The sequence below is a fragment of the Barbus barbus genome (assembly GCF_936440315.1).
Source record: "Barbus barbus genome assembly, chromosome: 42".
Classification (NCBI taxonomy): Eukaryota; Metazoa; Chordata; class Actinopteri; order Cypriniformes; family Cyprinidae; genus Barbus; species Barbus barbus.
The window spans coordinates 1,751,967-1,775,382 of NC_136720.1; the positions used below are offsets into that span (position 1 = coordinate 1,751,967).

The 23,416-nt window shown below is 41.1% G+C and overlaps 1 protein-coding gene across 1 annotated transcript; it reads right to left on the reverse strand.

Moving 5' to 3' along the window:
• Positions 1-24: 24 nt before the first annotated feature.
• LOC306861636 (uncharacterized protein) lies at positions 25-3,423 on the reverse strand. Its single transcript, XM_079404020.1, has 5 exons — positions 3,136-3,423; positions 1,827-2,885; positions 1,584-1,687; positions 1,171-1,274; positions 25-764 (listed from the first exon to the last, which is right to left on the reverse strand). Exons 2-5 carry the CDS (start codon positions 2,803-2,805, stop codon positions 629-631), a joined length of 1,323 nt encoding a protein of 440 aa, XP_079260146.1. The 5' UTR covers positions 2,806-2,885; positions 3,136-3,423; the 3' UTR covers positions 25-628.
• Positions 3,424-23,416: the final 19,993 nt, after the last annotated feature.

A 23,416-nucleotide genomic window follows, 5' to 3' on the forward strand; every position in this document is an offset into this window, starting at 1 on the left:
TTTCACCATTTTTTTTTCTTTTATAAATGCAAGTTAAGAAAATAGCTGAAGTCACTTCTGCATCCTGTCTTCTTGTTATCTGCACAAGCAGCATCTGTTATTTCCACAAACAGTAGTGACATATCCAAATATAAAAGCAGTGCTAATTGTTCGTAGAACCCTAAATATGATGATTCTCCAAGGACATTTCATTCCAAATTCCACAAAATCCTGGGGGATTACTGTGGTAATGATAACTGCAATTTTATTCACAGAGAAAGCAATTCAGCTCAAAAGTAGTTTCAGAGACACTGAGTATCAGAATAAAATGGGGTGAACTATTTAAATCTGTACACTGTGATTCTCACTTCAACACTTCAGATCAAGAAATGAGATGCATGATAACGGCTAGAATATGATCATGTTAACATACAGCTGCTTGTGATGAAGTAAGAACATAAGAGGTTTTATTGTCAGAGATTACCCATAATTCACCAGAATTTTTTTCCTTTTGAACAGTGAAATCATAAAAGTAATTATAGTTGTATTATTACAATACTTTTCCTGTCAAAAACCTGCAAATGATGCTATAAAAATAACTAAAATAGTTAAAGCATGATTAAATATCAGGAAGATGATGGAAGCAATGCTACTTCTCACAAATCCCTCTTTTCTTAAGTGAGCATGGGGCATCATTCCAGTTTTTCAGGACAGCATATGAAGGTATCAGATCAACACAGTCCTCATCTCCACCAGCATTATTTGGCTCGCTCCCAGACCAAAACCTGAAAAATGTACAGATTCAGTTCCTGAACAACTCTAAGTATTTACTAAGTCATGCAAGTATATATAAAAAGACGGAGAAAATCACAACTTTTCATTTTCCGTCGGTTTTAGTGCACAATGTAACTACAGAAGAGTCAAGTTTTAAATAGGAAAATTATTGAAACTCTTTGGTCATTTTTGAGCGCGATGCTAACAGTCTAATCTGATTCAATGATCTATGCTAAGCTAAGCTAAAAGTGCTACCGCCAGACCCGGAGATCGGCTGAATGGATTCAAAAACGGTAAAACTCAACCGTTTAACTCTTGGAGTTGGAAAATGAGCCTATTTTCAATAAAAGTGGAGTGTTCCTTTAAAACAAATGCATAAGCTCGACAGTGGTTTTCTGTGAGTGTTTTAACACTTACCCTTGACTTAGTGATGAATTATCCACCCATTTCATTTTCCCCTCGTTTTCTATGTCAGACAAACCGATCCACACAATCTCCTTGACAAATGAAGAAATGAACTTCTGTGTATTAAACAAGACATGAGTGAGAATCTCAGTGTTTGTGACCTTCAATACATTTGTGTTCTTTATCTGGGATTATTTAACTGATATAGAACAAAGACAGTTGCTAATATTAATAATACATTTTCAACAGTAAGGACTAACAAAAGATACATCCAATGCATATTTGTACAACATTTTACTAGCATTAATATAATGTTAAAATGTGCAAATGTGAGACTTTGTAGTTAATTTTGGTTTCATTACTGATTGGTTGTTTGTATGAGGAAGTCTATTTAAAGATGTGCACAGAATTGCTCCGAAACTCACCTGCTTGTCTTCACTTTTGATAATGACCAGATCGGCACCACGATCCCTGCAGTACTGCCGGCTGTCAGACCAGTTCATTGCTTCACTGGACCAGAACAACAACTCTGAAACACACAGCAACACTTTTTAAAATTGATATGAAAAGAAAACCAGCTGCTTTCAATAAACAAAACAAAATACAATTGTAGTTTTACTTGTACTGTATAGTAAACTGCAAGTACATACCAATCATGTGCTACAAACCTTTTTCAAATATCTTTTTAAGTTCAGTCTTTAACTCTAGATTCTTCTGACTCAAAGAGTCAAAACTTCCTTGCAACTGGCTTTTTTCAGAAGAGAGCTGATTGACTCGTTTTTCCAATTCCTGATTCTTCTGATTCAAAGAGTCAAAATCTCTCTGTAACTGGCTTTTCTTTGAAGAGAGATCATTGACTGTTTTCTCAGACTCCTGATTCTTTTGACTCAAAGATTCAAAACTTCTCTGTAACTGGCCGTATTCAGAAGTAAGATTATTGACTCTTTTCTGTGACTCCTGATTCTTCTGATTCAAAGAGTCAAAACGTCTCTGTAACTGGCTTTTTTCTGAAGTGAGATTATCGACTCTCTTTTCCAGCTCCAGTTTCGTCTGATTCAAAGAGTCTAAACTTCCCTGCAACTGGTGTTTTTCAGAGGAGAGCTGATTGACTCTTTTCTCCGATTCCTGATTCAAAGATTCAAAACTTTTCTGTAACTGGCTTTTTTCTGAAGTGAGATTATCGACTCTCTTGTCCAGCTCCAGTTTCGTCTGATTCAAAGATTCATATTTTCTCTGTAACTGGCTTTTTTCAGTAGAGAGATCATTGACTCTTTTCCCCAACTCCTGATTCTTCTGATTCAAAGAGTCAAAACTTCTCTGTAACTGGCTTTTTTCTGAAGTGAGATTTTTGACTCTCTTGTCCAGCTCCAGTTTCGTCTGATTCAAAGAGTCATGTTTTCTCTGTAACTGGCTTTTTTCAGTAGAGAGATCATTGACTCTTTTCCCCAACTCCTGATTCTTCTGTTTGAAAGAGTCATATTTTCTCTGTAACTGGCTTTTTTCTGAAGTGAGATTATCGACTCTTTTCTCCAACTCCTGATTCTTCTCGCTCAGAGAGTTGAAGTTGTTCTGTAGCTGGTCTTTCTCAGGTTGACATCTTGAATTGGACTGTAACATGTGTGTAACTTCTATATCTTTATCTGCCATGAGCTTGATATGCAGTACTACAATGGCAGCCAAAAGGAAAATGCATATGAAGCCAAAGCATGCTGTACTCAAAACAACTCCTACAAAACAGGAACAGCAAAATCAAAATTAGGAAGGTTCATTTTTTATTTAAAGTACATGAACTGTTAAAGTGTGTCCATAAATATGATAAATATATCTGAAAATATACATTGGTTAAAAACAAAAACTGAAAACTATTAAACTAAACACATTTAATAAAAAAAAGACATTTTAACTACCAAATCACACCAATAATATATTCAACCTACAGTTAAAATAACTTCTGATTCACAATAAAAGATTGCTTACTGTGGTTTTGGGTTTTCTGGTCTTTATTAACAAAAACATCTTTATCCTGTCCATTTCCCTCTCAGTTGAGCTGCTATTGGTCTTTTGTTCAACATCTTGTTCTGGTTCCATGACTACTTCTGTGTCTCTACCGTTGAGATTTATTTGTGTTCAAATGAACAGCAAGTTGATGTGTTCAAATACACATTTCCCTCGCAAAAGACAGATGCTATTCTACAAACTGCCAAAATGGGAGGATATCACACAACATCAGGTTACTCTGAATTATCATCGAGTGCATCTGAGTTCAAAAGGAAATTTGCTGAAACATGTATGTCACAACATTACCCTAAGCAAGGCTGAGTAAATAAGCTCAGTATAAGCTAAAAAAAAAAAAAGTAAAAAGAGTAACAGGATAATTACTAAGTCTCGGTGCACAATATTATCATTTTTAACATAAATTAAAAGTTTAAACCACCAGATTAGGCTATCATGGTTCTTCTTTATTGTGATATTTAACTGCGCATTTCAGAGCAGTATATTGGCATTAAGGCTGTTTTGGCTTATTTTATGTAGCTTAAAGGGGTGGTTGATTGCGATTTCACTTTTTTAACGTTAGTTAGTGTGTAATGTTGCTGTTTGAGCATAAACAATATCTGCAAAGTTGGGGTGCTGAAAGTTTGATGTAAACGGAGATATCGTTTCTTCTGCCAGTTTAATGCCTACAAAAACGGCTTATAGGGACTACAAAGAATTACTTCCCTGGTCCGATACGCCACAAACACAGATAAACCCCGCCCCCAGGAACACGCGCAAAGGGGGCGAAGCCATGTTGCGCTGCTTTAGAGAAGAGGAAGATAAAACTAGAGGTGCACGTAAAAATCTATTCGTATATGAATCGTGATTCTGTCATCTAACGATTTTAATGGATTCATAAGTTTCAAAAGTTTAGGGCAGTCGTGGCCTAATGGATAGAGAGTTGGACTTGTAACCTGAAGGTTGTGGGTTTGAGTCTCAGGTCCGGCAGGGATTGTAGGTGGGGGAGTGAATGTCCAGCGCTCTCTCCACTCTCAATACCACGACTGAGGTGAGACCCTTGAGCAAGGCACCGAACCCCTCAACTGCTCCCCAGGCGCCGCAGCATTGGCTGCCCACTGCTCTGGGTGTATGTTCACTACTGAGTGTACACTTTTGTGTAAATTCCGAGTATGGGTCACCATACTTGGCCACACACCACTTCCCCTTCCCCTTCCCGTAAAATCAATGTTCTAAAACAGCAGTTCTTAATACTGTTCCTCGCGTCGCCCTGCTCTGCATTTCTCTCTCTCATTCAGATCATCAGCTCAGTGAATACACTTATTTTCACATAGCTATGAGAAGCGTTATACATGGATGCGTGTGCGGTTGTCGTACTGTATTAAAGCTTTAATCAGAAAAAAAACGGATATTAAAAGCTAACATAGTAGCATTTGCAAATAACAGCCTATCTAAAAGTATGAGACAACAACAAACAAAAAAACTTAGCCCTACCATTAAAAGCTGTGCTTGCACAGGTTCTGCGCGATCCTCTTCACTAATATCCTCTGCGTCTCAATCGGGCTCAGGCAATACAGACGACGCCATTGTTTACAATACAACCAGAGCACATGCCGCTGAGCTGAGGGGCGTGACGTTTAGATGCGCACTAGAGGCGGTTTAGCCAATCACAACACACTGGACCAGCTAACCAATCAGAGCCCATCGCTTATTTCTGAGGGAGGGGCTTCATAAAAGCAGGAAATAATCAGCACGTTTATAGAAGAAGGGACAGAGCGGTCTAGAATAAAGGTAAATTATGTGAAAAATAATACGTTTTTAAAATAAATGAAGCATTAACACGTTAGACTCCACCCCATAAACACAATCAAGCCTAGAAAAAAACAGTCAGTCAACCCTTTAAGCACAGACCCTGCTGGAAACTCAAAATGCCATTATTGATGCCAGAAGGAGTTTCTCAATGCAGCGTTAAAGGGGAATTAGTGAGCTAGCGGGGGAAAAGGAGTGTATCCTTTTCCAGGTGTCTAGTCATTCTCTGGAAGAGGAAATAAAGGACACAATAGTCAAATCTAACATGCTACTCTAGGATATCAGAGCGAAAAAGACAATTTAAGAATCGATCAGATTGGTGTTAGAATGACCAAAAGAGCAAATTCCACTGAGAGGCCCGGATAACAAGACAACGTCATAAATCTGTCCACGATACCCTGGCGCCATGAGTCTGAAACAAACCTCTTTCACAGAACAGTTTGCAACATTAAAACAAAAGGAGCACTTAATGATCTGAGATGACCAAACACCTGAGAAGAGATGATGCCAACCCCTCAGAGGATGCCAACACTCAGACAACATACAGAATTACCAAATTTTGCCATAAGTTAAATATATTAAGTTTCTGCAATATATTGTGGAAACTTAATTTCCTGTAGAGCTGCTTTGCAACGATTTGTATTGTAAAAAGCGCTATACAAATAAACTTGAACTTACTGATAATTCCAACTCAGGAAGGAGATTGTCAAATTTGAGGCAAGTAACCAAGATTGATGGTCAAAGAGATGCACAGCATGCCCATCACATGTAAATCCATGATAGAAATCATGAGCTTCCTTAGATTGACTTCACCCAACCACCCAGGACAAGAACCAGACTGAAATTCCTTCCAAACGCTTTTTGATCTTTGTTCTTCACAGAACATATTCTCACGTCTACAGAATGGCACAGAAACTGTTTTATGCACCAAAATCATCTTTAAAGGACTTATGAGCAACTAATGATTTCTATGCATAACTCCATATTATGTATGTAACCCACACAGTTGACCATCATGTCCTAATCACTCATTATGTATGTGTTTTTAATAACTATTGGATAGCTTAAGGGTTCATATTCATGTTTGGTATGTATCAGTGTTAAAATTATTGAAATGTTTCTTCCAATTAATTATTTGACAAATGTATCATATTCTGGTTATAGAAATCATGTCCAAAATTATAAATTGCAAGAGTGGGAAAGTTTGGACCATGTGACTGATAAGATAACATGTTGATTTATGGATTGGGAGGAGAAACAGAGCAACACCCTGAGCTAAGACAATGTCTAATTTGTCAAGACACCATTTTGGGATGTGTCCAAAAGCCCAGTTAAAAACTCAGGACACCATCAAACCATGCTTTTTAGCTTTTTGCTTTTTAGTCATTGCTTTTAGCCATGCTTTTTGCCACTGCTGTTTGCTCGTGAATTCTTCGAGTGCCATTCCAACGTGCTCTGGCTTACATGCCAGTTGCTACTTAACCACAATGAGAAGAAAAATCACCTAGTCTCGTTATATCCTTTCTTTCTTTTACTTTAGTTTCTTTTCCGTTGTGAGTTTTGTGTTCTCAGTTAAAGTTTTGCCGCCACGCGAGTTCAACTCGAGTCTGTGACTGCCTCAAACTTCAACCAGACCAACTCTGCATCTTCAGCCAATGCCCAACCAAAAGTAGTTTACTACATCCAAGCTATTTAAAAATTTAAAAATTGACCTGTTTCCCTTACAATACATTGAGCACAATGACAGATATTATTCTTATATTTTTTAAGAACTCCTTCCTTCCTGGTAGGATGCTAAAACTTCACAGCGATTTTCTAAACATTAAGGAATGGCATCACATTGCTTACACAGGTACTGTTTACAGTGTACACGATTTCAAAACAGGTCAGACATAAGCCCCTTTAACGCAGAGATTCCCGGAAAATACACGGGTAATGTGTTCCGGCAATTGTTCCCGGGTCGTTAGATTTGCTGCATTCACACTGCCAGTGATTTTCCGGAATCTGTGCGAGCGTTCACACGCAACCCGTAAATGTTCCGGAATGACACGTGACGTCATCATGTGACGTATATAATGCGCCGCGCACCATTTCACTAACGAAAAAAGAAAAAAAAAACTAAACTGGCGAGCGATTTCAGCTTCAGCGTGGATAGTGAGGGGCTCCGATCGCTGCTTCATTCCAGTTTACACATTTTTCGTTGTGTGAATGTTGATCTGCCTTCAAAACACCTGGTAAAAGAGTCGCATGATAACGCGCGTCATCAGCCTTTACGGCATTTATCCGGCTTTTGTTCACACAGCGCTCGTTCCGGGACTGAACCCGGCAATGTTACTAGGTCCCCAACCCGGGATTGATCCCGGAATCAATCCCGGGTCGTGGTTGCGTTCACACAGAAGGCACTCTGGCAATTTTCCAGGACCAACGTGCAGTGTGAAAGGGGCTATACAGTATAACAAGTTAAATGAGCACTTAACATGCAAGTAGTGATTAGCACTGAAGTACCTTTTACAGTAATCATAATGTTTATTTTAAATAGGATCTGAATTAGAGCCCTGCACGGGCCTCGAATTTAGGCCCTAGCCCGGCCCTGGCCCGAGACGCTCAGGCCCTAGCCCGGCCCGTGTCCGACAGCTCATCAGAATTACCGACCCGAGCCCGTCTTTTTTCCCCCCTTCTCCCAAAACAGCTTATACTACTGTTTCGGCTAATAAAATAGTTCAGTTTTGTGTGTAATGGCAAAACTATTATTTTTTATTAAGTTAATTTAGAAAAACGTTTGGAGCATTTTTGTTCATTAAATAGCCTATAAGTTTTTTTTTTTTTTAAGTAAGGACCAAGCGGCATGAGCTGATCATAGCCTATGTTTGATAAATTCAGCCTTCTCATATCATCATGACTTGCCTAAAATAAAATCTATAGATATACTAAAACAGTTCAAGTATATACCAATGTTTAAACGTTAAACCTGCTATAATAATAATGTGCGCTAGCCTATATCTGAGTTTGTGCTGAGAGTGGAAGCTAAAGCTGCTCTGCAGGACATGGAGACACCAGACCAAACACTTGCATTGTTTTCAGTGGAAACAACTTAAAATAGCCTACGCTGTCATTTTTTTTTTTTTTGATAAAGGTAAGAGTAATACATCATTCGGACCTGTAAAGGGTCTACTTGTATTTGTGTGCACTCACAATACCAACAAAAGGTAGTTCTTATAAAAAACAAAGAAAACAAACATGATGTGCTTTCTGCCGTCTCGTCTTGAACAGGAGCGCTTCAAAAAAATGAACCGAAGCTGAGCGAATACATGCCTCACAGACATGATACATATATCTATAGAAAGATTTAAATTAACACTTAACCAAATAAAACAATCGAAAACAAAAACTCTTTTATTATAATCTTAATCATAATCAATAAAGATGCATTTCTCTCTAAAAGCGCGTCTAATGAGGAGACGGCAAGTCAGGATCAGCAACTTCATCCTTGCGACACAGACTCAGAAAACATTAGTTTATTAGTAAATAATTCAAATATCTCCTTACTATTTCCCGCAGACACATTCATGGTTATGTTTGCTGGGGTTTTTCAGCAAGCTTTAGTCTATTGTGTGCATTTGAACGCAGAACTATTCAGCTGCTGCTAAACACTATACTACACTAAACACCATCCAGCTGCTCTCAGTCGCGGCGCGGTCTCTGTTGTTTCCAACAGCGTGGAAATTTTTTTCATCACTAATCGATGGATGTCTACAATATAAAATAAGGAGAAACGCAAAACAGGCCCGATGCCCGGCCCGCGTCTGAACTATGACGTGGAAATTGGCCCGAAGCCCGGCCCTAGAGGCGTAAAAAAGTCGGGGCCCGTCGGGCCAGGGCCGAAATGCAGGGCTCTAATCTGAATTAACCTAACATGCAGTGCAAATCAAATTGAACATAGTTACTGCCACGTAGAGGAAGATTTCAGTTACAGAACTTCAGTTGATGATAGGCTACTAGGTAAAGAGTAATGCTTAAGTACAAAGCCATACTAAATTCAGGTGTATATTCATGTTAATGGAGCATTTTGAATGTGTGATACAGAAATAAATTGTTATTGTATTAAATGATTATGTTTAATTTACAACTGATAAGAAGTTATGTTTAATTGAAAACAATAGATTTATGCTTTTATAGCTTTCCTGCTTTTGCTTGCTCACAGTCACCGAAAGTAAGTGAATGCATGATTCGGTCAAAATGTAATTTTATCCTCAGAAAAACATTTAAGTATGCATCAGAGCTAATGAATTAATAATTAAAAGGGTCATGACATTGGAAATCAAATTTGCCTTGAACTTTTGGCATAAGAGGTCTTTGTACCATTAAAACCTCCAGCAAGTTTCATAGCTTAAGATGTCCTCATTACAAACAAAGCATTTATTTAATCAAGCTCCAAAAACAGCTCGTTTTGATATTGTGGGATCGGTGACGTCACATGGGCAAATATATTTGCATATAACCACCTCTAGAGCAAGAACCAGGGGTAGGCAACGTCGGTCCTGGAGTGCCGATGTCCTACAGAGTTTAGCTCCAACCCTGAAAAAAAACCTAAAACCAAAAAACAACATTAATAGCATCAGAAACAAACTCGTAAACTGATGTCAAGGAGCATTTAAAAAAAAAAACGTATTAAATGCATGCATCACGAATATGGAATGCCACGTTCTTAATTCCAATCGATAAATTCAGTCAAAATAATAAAGGCCTGTTACTAGTAAAAATCCAATCAGTGTCAACAAAAGCCATCATTACTGAATGCATTTACACTCCAATTAGCCTAGCAATGCATAAAATGTTATGAAATTAATGTAAAATTTTGAAGGCAGAAATATGTCAATATGTCAATCAATTAAATGATAAAACAGACACCAGGTGGTGTCAAATCACTGTATTAACGAGTGAGTTCAATCCAATCAACTGATTCTTTCAAATAGGTTACGCTGATTACGAAAAAAATATTGGCCTAATGTGTTATTTAAAAAATCTTTTCATGACAAAATGTTCAAAAAGATGGCAGGTAGGGGACATGATCGGGGGAACATGACTTATGTTGAGAGAATGACATTTATTTCTCGTGGCCATGCGTTTAATGTACAAACCTGCGTGACCGTAGCCACCTTGGATATTCAGAAACAGATATTACGCATGCATTAATAAAATGTTTTCAATTTAATAAAGCGCAGAATTAAGAAAATATTATATGAACCTACCTGTACATTGTGTGCGTGATGCAGATATATGCAGTCCACAGACAACATTGATGAACCTTGTTATAATTAATACATTTAAAAATAAGACGTGACATGCCTAGAAAAACTTTACTATCTTTCCCATAGATCCAGCGTTTTAAATCCATTCAGTGATCATTTCTTTCTTTCTTTCTTTAATTAAATTACGGGAATGTTACGAGTTCTCTGTACAGGAATTTAACTTTTATTTATTTTTTAATTTTTTGATAGCCTAGTAATTAGGTTATATGCTAATAATATAGGTAGACTAATATATAGCCTAATTTCTACACTTTCTTAAATATTCTTTTAAAATTTAGTTTGGAATTTAAGATAAAATATTAATCTCATCCCAAAGTCAAGTTTGTTAACCAATCATTAGCCGACAAGATTATGATAAATTAGAATTAAATTAGGCCTAATGATGAATAAGAATGTTTTTTTTTACTTTTTTAGGCCTATGTGTAAATATGATACACAGAAGAACAAGATTCACACATCACATCGTGCACCTGCGCTTTTTTGAACGAAACAATTAAAGCCAGGATAAATTCAGGCCACATACAAAAGGAATAAATACGCAAAATATATTTCACTTAGGGGCCTAATTAACCAAACAAAAGAAAAAGCTGTTCCACGGTTAAACAGTTCAAATAATCGCGCTGGCGTCTCATGCCCACACAACATGGTTATCTCACAGACTATTCCTTTTGAGATTTTTTTTTTTTATGATTATGGAAATTCTAATTGTACATTACAGAATAATCTGGGCCTTTTTTTATTTATTTATTGACTTCTCTTATGACCCCACAACAACAAACCATACAGTAACTAAAGAACACCTGAACAGGTACACAAGCACTCACCCTTCCATACATACATATTCAATTTGCACACTACTAATACTACTAATAATAATACAATAAATAAATGAATAACAAACTAGATTATACTCAACATAAATGAAAATAAAGAAATAAAAACAAGTAAATAATAAAACATAGATAAATTGGTGACAGACAGTGTTTACAATGCCAAGTAAAAGTCAGTACAATGTCAAGTAAAGTCTACATTTCAGTTTACATGATATTCATATATGCTTCCCAAAGCTGATCAAAGTCTTTCCGCTTGCCCTTTACAATATAAGTTAGTCTCTCCAATCCGACAGAGTTCAATATCTCCTTTTTCCACATTTTCAAGGATGGAGCATCCATACTCTTCCAGCACAATGCAATAACTCTCCTGGCTTGGAGGAGGCCGAAATCTAGGAGTTTAGTGTGTTTCAAAGGAAAATCCAGTGGGTATATTCTAAGAATACAGAGTTTAACATTCAAAGGGATTTTGTCATTAAACATGTCCGACATACATTTAATAACTGCTTTCCAAAAATGTTGTATTTTTGGACATTCCCAAAGGCAATGATATAACGTACCTATCTCAACCAAACATTTAGAGCATGAAGTTTAACAGGAGTTATGTAGGTTCTCATTAACCATTTATATTGAAGTAATTTAAAGCTTGTATTAATGTTTGTGTTTGTGCTTTTAGACATGCATCATTCCAGTCTGTCTCATCTATATCTTCATGCATATCCAATTTCCAAGCATTTAATTTATCCAGTGTTGATTCAGTACGGTATTTGACCAATACATTTTAATACATAGATATCTGCCCCCTTCCTTCTAAATTTCCAAGAGTTATTTCCTCTAATTTTGATAAAGATGATATACAACTTATCTGTTCCTTTTTGATGACATAACTTTTTAACTGTAAATATATATAAAAAAGTTTTTGGGGGATTGAATATTTCTGGCATAAATGATCAAAAGACACTAAAACTCCAATGTTTATATAAATTCATAATTTTCTGAATGCCTCTTGTATTAATTTAATATTTTAAATAATACAATTTGTCCATAATTTAAAGCCTCCGTCTTTATTACCTGATATAAATGATCAGGTATTACCCCAAATAGGAGTAATTTGGGACAGTTTTGGCATATCGCCTATATGTTTATGTGCAGCATGCCAAATTGTATTTTTAAGAAAATGACTTTTTGTGTTCTGTTTCAATGACTTAACATCTGAAGAGTATAGATACATTTTTAATGGTAAATCTGGGGTGTACGATTGTTCGCGCAAGCTCGAGGTGGTGTTATATGGAAATAATGTAATGCTGAGGTCAGCTGGGTAGCCATATAATAAAATTGGGAAGCTGAAGCCCAACTTACTGTCGGTTTACAGTTAGGCTACACTCACTCGTTAAGACAGTGACTTGGCGCCACCTAGTGTCTGTTGTATTTTCATATTAAACGTATCCTTTAATCAACAAGTCGTCCAACGCATACGGCCGTATAGGTCATTTGGAACTTACCTCAAATACGACCCAGTGGAGCGTTCCTGAAAATAGCGCCCCCAAAGGCAGCTGGAAATAACTTAAATCGCCTCAGTGTATTGTGACTTTTCTGCGGGATAATCGAGGCTAATCACAGGTATGTTATTAGCAAACCTTGATAATATAAATGTAAAAACAAAATATGTAATCAAATATGTTTCACCTTCGTTTGTGGTGTTTAGCTGTAAATTATTTACTTGGAAAAACGTTAAATGACATTATGAAATATCCTAAATGGAAAAGTTAGCCAGCATGAACATCATAAGTGACATTAAACTTTCCTTTTATTAATATCTGTCGTCACAATATATTCGATAGAGATCGATTATTGTTGGACAAGTAATTCTGTCGTCTATTCAGGATTCATTTACGTTATGCTTCCCATGTTAAATCTGTACGGGACGCTTTTTCCAAATTATTTGAACATGTTTGACAGTCAAATAATTTGAGCAGAACACATCAGCATTGTAAAGTTAGCATTTAGTGTGATATTAATTGGAAATTGTAAAAGTTTTGGTAAGGGACCATATAAAAAGTCCACACATTTTGTTAAAACGAACATAGTTTCCAGATTTCGTTCATCTGACTCGTTCTATCATGAGAACACTTAAAATATTTCAGATCATATTTAACAGAAAAATCCAATTATCTAAATATTTTTCTATAACTGTGTAATAAAATGCAATCATAATAATTAGGCTATTATTATTAGTAGTAATAATATACATTAACATTTTAAATAAAATGTTTGTAATAACTGTTATTTCAAATAAAGTAATTGTTTTTAAGAAATACAAATGGAATGTATAAATATGGAATTGATATTTACTGTCATTGTTAATAGCAACAAAGAAAATTGTTTAGCAGCTCCTCAGGATTAGCAGGATAACAATAAACAGTGTAAACTGTTATAAATAACAAGAACAATATTAATTGGAAAACTTTTGAAAGTTTTCCTGTCTATTCCAGTCGTTTTCTATTCCCTGTAGGTTTAAGCGAGCCAGGGTCCTGCTATTGCTCAAGTGTAAGGGGAGGTCACTAAATAATTCCCACATTAGTTTATAGAAGCTGTTTTTTTTTAACACTGCATACAAATTTCCTGTATATTCTGGTTATATTCTAATAAAGAGGCTGAGAAATAATTATATATGGTCATTAAACCACTGTAAAACAACTTAACTTGATACTGTATTATGTTTGGCCACAGATTTATCAAATTGTAGTACATAAATAAACCTTTTTACCTTTTTGGTAACAGACGTTTGTGCAACATCAGACACCAGTCAATTACGGACATTTCTTTAGGATGAATGCATTTGTTATATTACATAACTCACGTGTCATTCTCAGTAGGTATTTGTTTAGACCTCTACAGCATTATACAGTTGCAGTTTTCTTTAAAAGCTTTGAAAGTTAGGTCAGTGTGGTGACTATTTTCTGAGACTGTGACTCTCGTCAACATAGTCGGGGTGACAAAATATTTCTTATCCCCTCTTAACACAGCATGTAGTACTCTAATTATCATTTATGTTTCTTTTTTCAGATGCTTACTCTAAAAGACTGCTACATATGCAGGAAAAAAATTGGAGTAGCAAGCAAAACGTGTCTACACTGTAGTGCCAAGCAGCCATATAAGCACAAGCTTGAGGAAGAAAAGAAACGGCTTTCCCAAGAATGGAAAGAAAAAAACAGCAGTGTGAACAAAGTGTATGATGCAACCAATCTAATTTATACATTTCAACAATTCTTTCTTCAGCGTGTACACTGACTGAAGCATTACATCTGTGTGTTTCCATTGTGCTCAGGTCTGATAAACACAAATTAGAAGTTTGTGCTTATCATTAGAAAGTAAAAAAATACAAATAAATCCCATAGACCAGGGGTGTCCAAACTCGGTCCTGGAGGGCCACTCTCCTGCAGAGTTTAGCTCCAATTTACCTCAACCCTAGTATGCCCATATTTATATAATATTGTGGTTACACACACACACACACACACACACACATGCAAACATTCATTAAATATATCCTCCTGAGACCCCGCCCATTGACTTGTGTCCTCTGTAGTGGACCTTTTGTTTTCATGAATGTTCTTTGAATTTTTTTAGCTACTCTGTGAATTCCTGCTGTACTGTACAGAGGACATCCTGGGCTTTCCAGTGATATGTCATTTGATTGGCTGGTATGCTAGGAACTACTTCTTACACTGCATCCAAAATGGCTGGCATACGAATAAGCACATTTTATGGAAAGGAGAGAGGTATGTAAAATATTGCTATTTAAATGTTTTTATTACTATTATTATCACATATATATTTGTTTTCTAAAGTGTCAGGAATAATAAATTTAGTTTTTAAAGCAGTTAAATTGTTTGTGTTTCAAAATATTATCCTTTTTATGAATGTCAATTATAGTGGACACCAGGACCATCTTAATGTACTTAATAACTGCATGTTGTAGGAGACAGAACTGAAGCAGAGAGGATTCTTTAGAAGATAGTTGAGGGAGATTCAGTCGAGCTGTCAGATCAGGAGAGAGGTGAGGATGAATTTGAACCCAACGTACAAGAAGATGGTGAAGAACAGGAAGAAAATGCAGGAGACTCAGATGAGCAGATTGATGAGCACGAAAGATGTCGCCCTCTGTGGACCAGGAGTAACACGTATGAATTAATTCTGATTTATTTAGTACCAGGATAAGTTCTTCAGTTCTAGCCGTTAGCCACTGTTATAATTGTAGTGTCCATGCACACACACACACACACACACACACTATTCACTACAACCAGTGATAAATCATTGGTGATAAAGAATTTATCAGTGAGGCTTGAAGATTATCCACATGGGATCATGCAATATGCAAAATGGCTAAAAAAAAATGCAGTTTGAACTTACAAGTGTTCAGTAGGAGACATAATCACATCCATAACAGAGATATTTAAATAGATTTGTTTGAGGTTGAATTATTATTCCTATTGACTTCCATTTATTTGGTGTTTTTGCCCATCATAATAGATTCACACCTGTGCTACCTGAGCTTCCTGACTGTAAAGATGATCCTACTACCCGTGCAAACTGGAGTCCAACTCAGTACTTTTCCCAGTACATTGACAACAAACCTTTTGAGAATTTGGCTGAATTTACAAATCAAAGAGAGCTACAAACTTGAGGAGTACCTCTAAATACTACTCCACAAGAAATTAGGATTTTCTTTGGCATTTCAATCCATATGGCCTGCCTAGGATATCCCAGAATTAAAATGTTTTGGGCCAAAAAACAAAAGTGCCAGTTATAAGCAGCAAAATGACAAGGGATAGGTTTTTCAAGCTGAGAAACTCAATCAAGATTGTGGATGACCTGTCTATAACAGAGGTAACAAAGAAGGCAGACATTCTTTGGAAAGTCAGGCCATTACTGGACCATGTGAGGCAAGGCTGCCTCAACCTTCCAAAGACACAGAAGGTCTGCATTGATGAGCAAATCATCCCTTTCACAGGCCGCCGTCCAGTCAGGCAATATGTTCCTGGCAAGCCAAACCCTACTGGCCTAAAGGTCTTTGTTCTTGCTTCTCCAAATGGTCTGATGTTGCATTTTGAAGTGTACCAAAGGAAGAATACATTCACTGACCAAAGACTTGGAGTTGGACTAGCAGCAGTCCTACGCATGGTTGAGTCTGTGCCCACTGGAAGGCATCTATTCTTCGACCGATACTTCACAACATTCAATCTCATGGATGCATTGCTGGCAAAAGGCCTTCCAGCAACAGGAACCATAATGAAGAACCGAGTCCCAAAGCAGAGCAAACTGCCAAACGACAAGGTGATACAAAAAGAGGGGAGAGGAGCATCAGTGTCTCTGGTCAGAAAGAGTCCTCAGCTGGCAATCACAAAATGGTATGACAACAAATCAGTGCTATTGGCTTCCACAGTTCATGGGAAAGATCCTGAAGATGTCTGCAACAGATGGTCCAAAAAAGAAAAAGTCCATGTCCCAGTGAGAAGACCATCAGTTATCAAGGAATATAATGACAACATGGGTGGCGTGGACTTGTGACAACAAAAGGTCAAAGAGGAATAAGCGGAGTGTCAACACCAAGCTCTGAGAGCACACCAATCAGAACAACCAGCCCTCTGTAAGAGTGGGCACAGACTAGTCCCTGACCACTTGTGCCTATAAATCTGAATGCAGGGATTTATTTATTTCCTGTCAACCTGAACCCGATTCTGTCAAACAATTTTGCCAATACTGCACCTGTTATGTTTTTAATAGTTCTTTAAAATTGTATATCCCTAATTTAAAGTGGAATTGATAGTTCCCCTTCAGGAACTCGAGCTGCGTCAGATACGCTTTGGGAACGCCTTCAGCGTGACCGTGCTCTGAATTATCTGTACAATCAGTCCAATGGAAGGGGGAGGCGTCACGGGCAGGTGACGTCATGACCAGGAAGCTATAAAAGCACGTGAGGTGGAGCCGGCTTCAGCTTTCTGTCATTCAGCAAGCGCTCTGTGTGCTGTCAGTCCGATTTTTCGTTTGTGAGTCTTATTTGGTGTTGTGTGTCAAAATAAAGCACTATATCCAAGGCCACAAGTAAAGTTAAGAATAAGGGCGAACTTGGATCACGCTTCAAGCTGTGTGTTCCTCCCTGCTCTCCTTACATCACGAGCGGGGATACACACAGTTTGTGCGTGGTCTGCCTGGGTGCAAGGCATGCGGAATCGGCTCTCGAGGGAGAGCGGCTTCCGCTACGCACGCTTCGCTCCTGGAGGGCTGTCTTTGAGAAGGGAGCCTTTGCGAGTGTTCCCCACGGTGCTGGTCCCGCGGCTGCCGAGGCAGAGCGGCAGTTGCACTCGTGGGACTCGCAGGCTGATCTGGCAGAGGGAATGGAGACGGGCGAGTCCCTATCTTCTTTTTCGCCTGCCAGATCTGGTGCCCTCTCCCTGGGTTCAGAAGCCCGTTCTGCGGTTTCTTCCCCTCCGAGGTGAGGGCACGACGCTTCGTCTCTCTTCCTCCGAGGAGGTTGAGCTGGCGAGCGTCGATGAGGATTCGCCTCCTCAATCGCCCCAGTATGAGGAGCTGTTGGAGGTGGTTACTCGTGCGGTGGCCAAGCTAGACATTGACTGGCCCGCCGAGAAAACATCTGAGCCCCAAAGGAGCAGATTAGATGAACGCTTTTTGCGTATGAGGCCACCACCTCCACACCGGAGCCTGCCGTTTTTCCCCGATCTCCACACTGAGGTGTCGAAATCGTGGGTTAAACCGTTTTCTTCCCGCCTCTTCATCCCTGCATCTGATTACTACGGTAATGTGGCGAGACTGAATGAGTGCGGGTACAGAGCGATGCCACAGGTCGAACGGACGCTCGCGAGCTATCTGTCGCCTGGTGTTGCTTCGTCTCTGAAGCTCCAACTTTGCCCACCAAATCGCTACGAACTACATCTGCGTTGGTGAGCAAAGGGTATGCGGCAGCAGGTCAGGCTGGTGCGTGTCTGCACACTATGTCCGTGTTACAGGCGTACTAAGCTGAACTGCTGAAGGAGTTAGATGAGGGCGAGGAGTTTAAATCTGAAGATATTTCTGAACTCAGGAGAACCGCTGATTTAGCCCTCCGCGCCACCAAGGTGACCGCCCGTGCTGTTGGGCGCTCCATGGCATCTCTGGCTGACCCTTTCAGATATGAAAGATAAGGATCGGGTCTGCCTCATGGATGCCCCGCTTGCGCCTTCTGGCCTGTTCGGCGACGCTGTCAATGCAGTCGTCGACAGGTACCAGGAGGCTCGTACACAAGCGGCGGCATTCCAGTGGTTCCTCCCTCATCGCTCTCAAACTCTGGGGGCTGCTGGGCGGGAGCAGCACCCTCCGCATGCCAGCTCCTCATATCGGGACACACAAAAACAGAGCGTCGCCTCTCGTGCGCCCCCGCAGGGAGGCCGAGGTTGACGGCGACCTGTGCCGGGGACCTCCAAGTCTAAGACGGATCTGCAGGCCGTCATTCAGGCTATAAGGTCCTCGGCAAAGAAGTCCTGATGCAAGTGGTCCAGGACTTCTGAGTGCGACCCCCTACTGGGGTGGAGCGGTGTCCACTGCATTACACGGTGCCCGTCTCGCCTCAGTGCCCTCAGGGGATCGGTCTGCTAACCCTGCCGCTGTTCCAGGGCGCAGCTGTCCCCAGCGAGTATTAATTTCAGTTCTTTCCACCCGGAGACGTAGCAGAGCTGAAAAACTTGCCACCTCCTCGGAGGTCTCTGCAGCAGTTAGATCGGTCGCCCCCTGTCGGTGCGCCGCTTCAGGGCACCGATCTAGCCGCTCCTCTTACACCAGAGGTCAGTCTCGAGAGACTGATTCCCTTAGTAGATTATTTGGTAGAGTGGAAACTACTGCCAAATGTATCTCGTTGGGTCCTGCATACAATAGAGAAAGGCTATAGTATTCAGTTCGGCGCTCCGCCGCCGCGATTCAACGGGGTTATTCTGACTCAGGTCGGCCCCGAGCAGGCTCTGGTGATGGAACAAGAAGTCGAGACTTTACTGAGGAAGGAGGCCATCGAGGTGGTCCCTCCTCATGAAGCTCAGTCCGGCTTTTACAGCCGGTACTTCATAGTTCCAAAGAGGGATGGAGGGTTGCGTCCCATTCTAGATCTGCATCAACTGAACCGCTTAGTCATGTGACTGAAGTTCAAGATGCTCACTATCAAACATGTCGTGTCTCAAATCAGGTCCGAGGACTGGTTTGTCACGATAGATCTAAAGGACGTGTACTTCCATGTCTCCATCCTTCCCAGTCACAGGAAGTTCCTGAGGTTTGCTTTCGGGGGCGAAGCTTACCAATATCGAGTTCTTCCCTTTGGCCTAGCACTCTCACCCCGGACTTTCACGAAGTGTGTGGATGCGGCACTGGCCCCGTTGCGGCTTCAGGGCATCTGCATACTAAATTATATCGACGATTGGTTGATTCTAGCTCAATCAGAGCAGACGGCGGCTCGACATCAAGATGTCGTTCTCGCCCACATGAAAGACCTGGGGTTAAGACCAAACACCAAGAAAAGTGTGCTTTCTCCATTACAGAGGACCACTTATCTGGGTGTGGTGTGGGATTTGACCACGATACAGGCACGTTTGTCCCCTGCTCGTATCGAGTCGATCCTCACAGCAGTCAAGAGAGTGAAAGAGGGCCAGTCACTCACTGTACAGCAATTTCAGAGACTGCTGGGTCTGATGACAGCTGCATCCAACGTGATACCTTTTCGCCTGCTGTACATGAGACCCTTACAGTGGTGGCTCAAGACCAGGGGTTCTCCCCGAGGGGAAACCTACTCCGCACCTTCAAGGTCACGAGACGTTGCGTACGTGCCGTAGACATGTGGAGGAAACCTTGGTTCTTGTCCCAGGGCCCGGTGCTGGGAGCTCCTTGTCGCCGTGTAACACTAGCGACGGACGCGTCCCTCACCGGTTGGGGTGCGGTCATGAATGACCACTCTGCTCGCGGTCTGTGGAGTGGCCGCCATCTGACTTGGCATATCAATTGGCTGGAGATGCTGGCCGTGTTTCGAGCACTCAAACACTTCCTCCCAGACCTAAGAGATCACCATGTGCTGGCGCGCACCGACAGCACGTCGGTGGTCTCGTACATAAACCGCCAAGGAGGTCTGCGGTCGCGACCCTTGTACAAGCTGGCGCACCATCTCCTTGTATGGTCCCAGGGCAAACTCCTCTCATTAAGAGCAGTACACATTCCTCTCAATGTGGGAGCAGACGTTCTGTTGAGACAGGGGCCGAGGCCCGGGGAATGGATGCTTCACCCCGAGGTGGTGAAGCAGATATGGAGAGCTTTTGGCCAGGCTCAGGTGGACCTGTTTGCAACTATAGAGTCATCTGAATGTCCCCTCTGGTTCTCTCTGATTCCTCCAGCTCCTCTGGGACTGGATGCTATGGTGCAGACTTGGCCGAGGCTTCGTCTGTACGCTTTTCCCCCTATAGTTCTGCTCCCGGGAGTTCTGGCGGGAGTGCGCCGGGACGAGGTCAGTCTACTACTGGTAGCGCCGTTCTGGCCGGGCCGAGTATGGTTCTCAGACCTGATTTCTCTCCTCAACAGCACTCCATGGGAGATTCCCGTCAGGAGAGATCTCCTCTCACAGGCGGGGGGCACTATCGTTCACCCTCGCCCGGAGCTGTGGAAGCTGTGGGTGTGGCCCCTGAGGGGGCACAGCTTATAGCCTCCGGTCTCTCAACCGAGGTTGTTGAGACCATCCTCCAATCCAGACCTCCCTCTATGAGGAAACTGTACGCCCTGAAGTGGAGGCTCTTCTCTTCATGGTGCGGAGACCACCAGCTCGACCCAGTTAACTGCCCGATTGGTACAGTTCTGGAGTTTCTGGAGGCCCGTTTATCCGCAGGGTTAACCCACTCCACCATTAAGGTGTACGTGGCGGCCATTGCGGCCTACCATGTTCCTGTCAGTGGTCAGTCAGTGGGCAGACACCCCCTGGTTACACGTTTCCTCCGCAGTGCGCTGAGGCCACCAGTACCTTCTCGTGTCCCCACGTGGGACCTGGCTGGGGTTCTAGAGGCTCTTTGCAAAGCTCCCTTTGAGCCCATTGAGGAGATATCTGATAGACTCCTCACCATTAAGACTGCCTTTCTTCCTCTCTGAAGAGAGTTGGTGATTTACAGGCCCTTTCTGTGGCCCCTACCTATCTTGACTTTGCGCCCGGTATGGCCAAAGTTTTTCTCTACCCCCGAGCGGGGTATGTACCTAAGGTTCCCTCTGTGGTACCACAGCCCGTCGTACTTCAGGCCTTCTGTCCTCCTCCCTTTAGGGAGCCCGACCAGCAGAAGCTTAATTGTATGTGTCCAGTGCGAGCACTGGGCACGTACATCCACAGAGCTGCCCTGTGGAGAAAGGCGGACCAACTCCTAGTGTGCTATGGTCCTCCTAAGAGGGGTCTTTCTGCTACTAAGCAGACCCTCAGTAGGTGCATAGTGGATGCTATCAATATTGCCTATGAGTCCTCTCAGCTCCCCTCGCCTGCTGGGTGGTCCACGCTCTTCACTTTTGTAAGGTTTTATGACCTCGACATTCGAGCCGCTCCGGGCTCTTCTGTCCTCTCGTCCTAGTCACACTAGGTAGGGACTTGTCAGTCTGGCGGCGTGGGTATCTCGTTCCCAAAGCGTATGACGCAGCTCGAGTTCCTGAAGGGGAACGTCTCAGGTTATGCATGTAACCATGGTTCCCCGAAGGGAACGAGACGCTGCGTCTCGAGGCCATTCCTCCGGTATAACTGCCAGCGCTTGCTTCATTCCTAGAAGCTGAAGCCAGCTCCACCTCACATGCTTTTATAGCTTCCTGGTTATGACGTCATCCGCCCGTGACGCCTCACCCTTCCATTGTACTGATTGTACAGATAATTCAGAGCACGGTCACGCTGAAGGCGTTCCCAAAGCATATCTGACGCAGCTCGAGTTCCTGAAGGGGAACCGTGGTTACATGCGTAACCTGAGACGTTTTCCAAAATGTGCTGAAATTAAGTAATTTCAATCATATTCTTATAATGGTGACCCTACCTTAACTCTAAAGAGATTTTTTTTTTACAGATTAGGATACAGTAGGCTGAAATTAATTGTCAAATTCTGGTAATTACATAAAGTTTAGTTCAGGACAGAGAATGATTCATTAGACAGTTTACAGGTCATATCATAATTGCCATTTGCCATTCATTTACATGTTTTGTTACAAAAAGGGCATTAGTCTTTAGTAAACCTTTTTTTTTTTTTTGGAGGGAATGTCTCCTAAATTGTCAATTTATAAATTAACTGGATAAATTATGGAAGGCCCCCTAAATTAACTTCTCCGGTTTATAGTTAATTGAGAACCAAGGATTTTACGTTGTAAAGTGCACAAACTACCTAACGTTACCTAGCTGGAATGTTTGCATGTGAGCTAGCAGCACATGATGCTAGCGATCAAGCAAGATAATATGCATGTTAGGTAGCAAGATAACGTGTTATTAATGGGTAAAATCAAACCATAACCAAAACATCGAACTGGACTTACATAGTTCCACATGAATTGCAGACAATCAACATGAATACTTATGAATATTAAAAATAACAACAGGATACTTAAAATACACACCTTAGCTACGACAATCAGTGCAACTGTTATGAAATGATCAGAACATGAGACATCTGCAGGGTTTTATTCAAAGACATGGTCAGAAAGGAGCATGGGTCGATACGCACCAAACAGTCATAGATGAGGCAAGACAAAGAGCATTCCTAGGACAAGCGTGGGTCTTTGATCGGCGAACTGTATCCAACAAGGCAAGGCAAAAAGAGATAATCCAGGTACACAACAATAATCCAGGCGGGGGAAAACACAGTTTTCATAGAGTCTTGCCTTGCCTGTTTCGGACTAAGACAGGCTTCGTAAAGTAACTATCAGCTAGAGTAGTGATATGTGCTTACAATACTCGGCGATCTGACTAAGGAAGTCCATGGTTTATGTAAGGCGTGTGATGGGAACCAGCTGTGTAATCAGTGCAATCAGCTGTGTGTGTGTGTGTGTGTGTGTGTGTGTGTTATCAGTGCAATGGATGATGGGAACTGTAGTCCGAGGTGAAGTGCAACAGTTAGTGTAGTGCAAGAGTCCATGTGGTGAGCGGGTGACCTCTGGTGGTGAGTGAACGGACGTTCATGGACTGGATTCGTGACAGCAACGCCTGGTCCAGGACTCCCTTCTCATTCTTCTTCTTCGTTTGCTTAATCTTCCTCTTGGTGCTTGATTTATTGATTGATTTGTGTG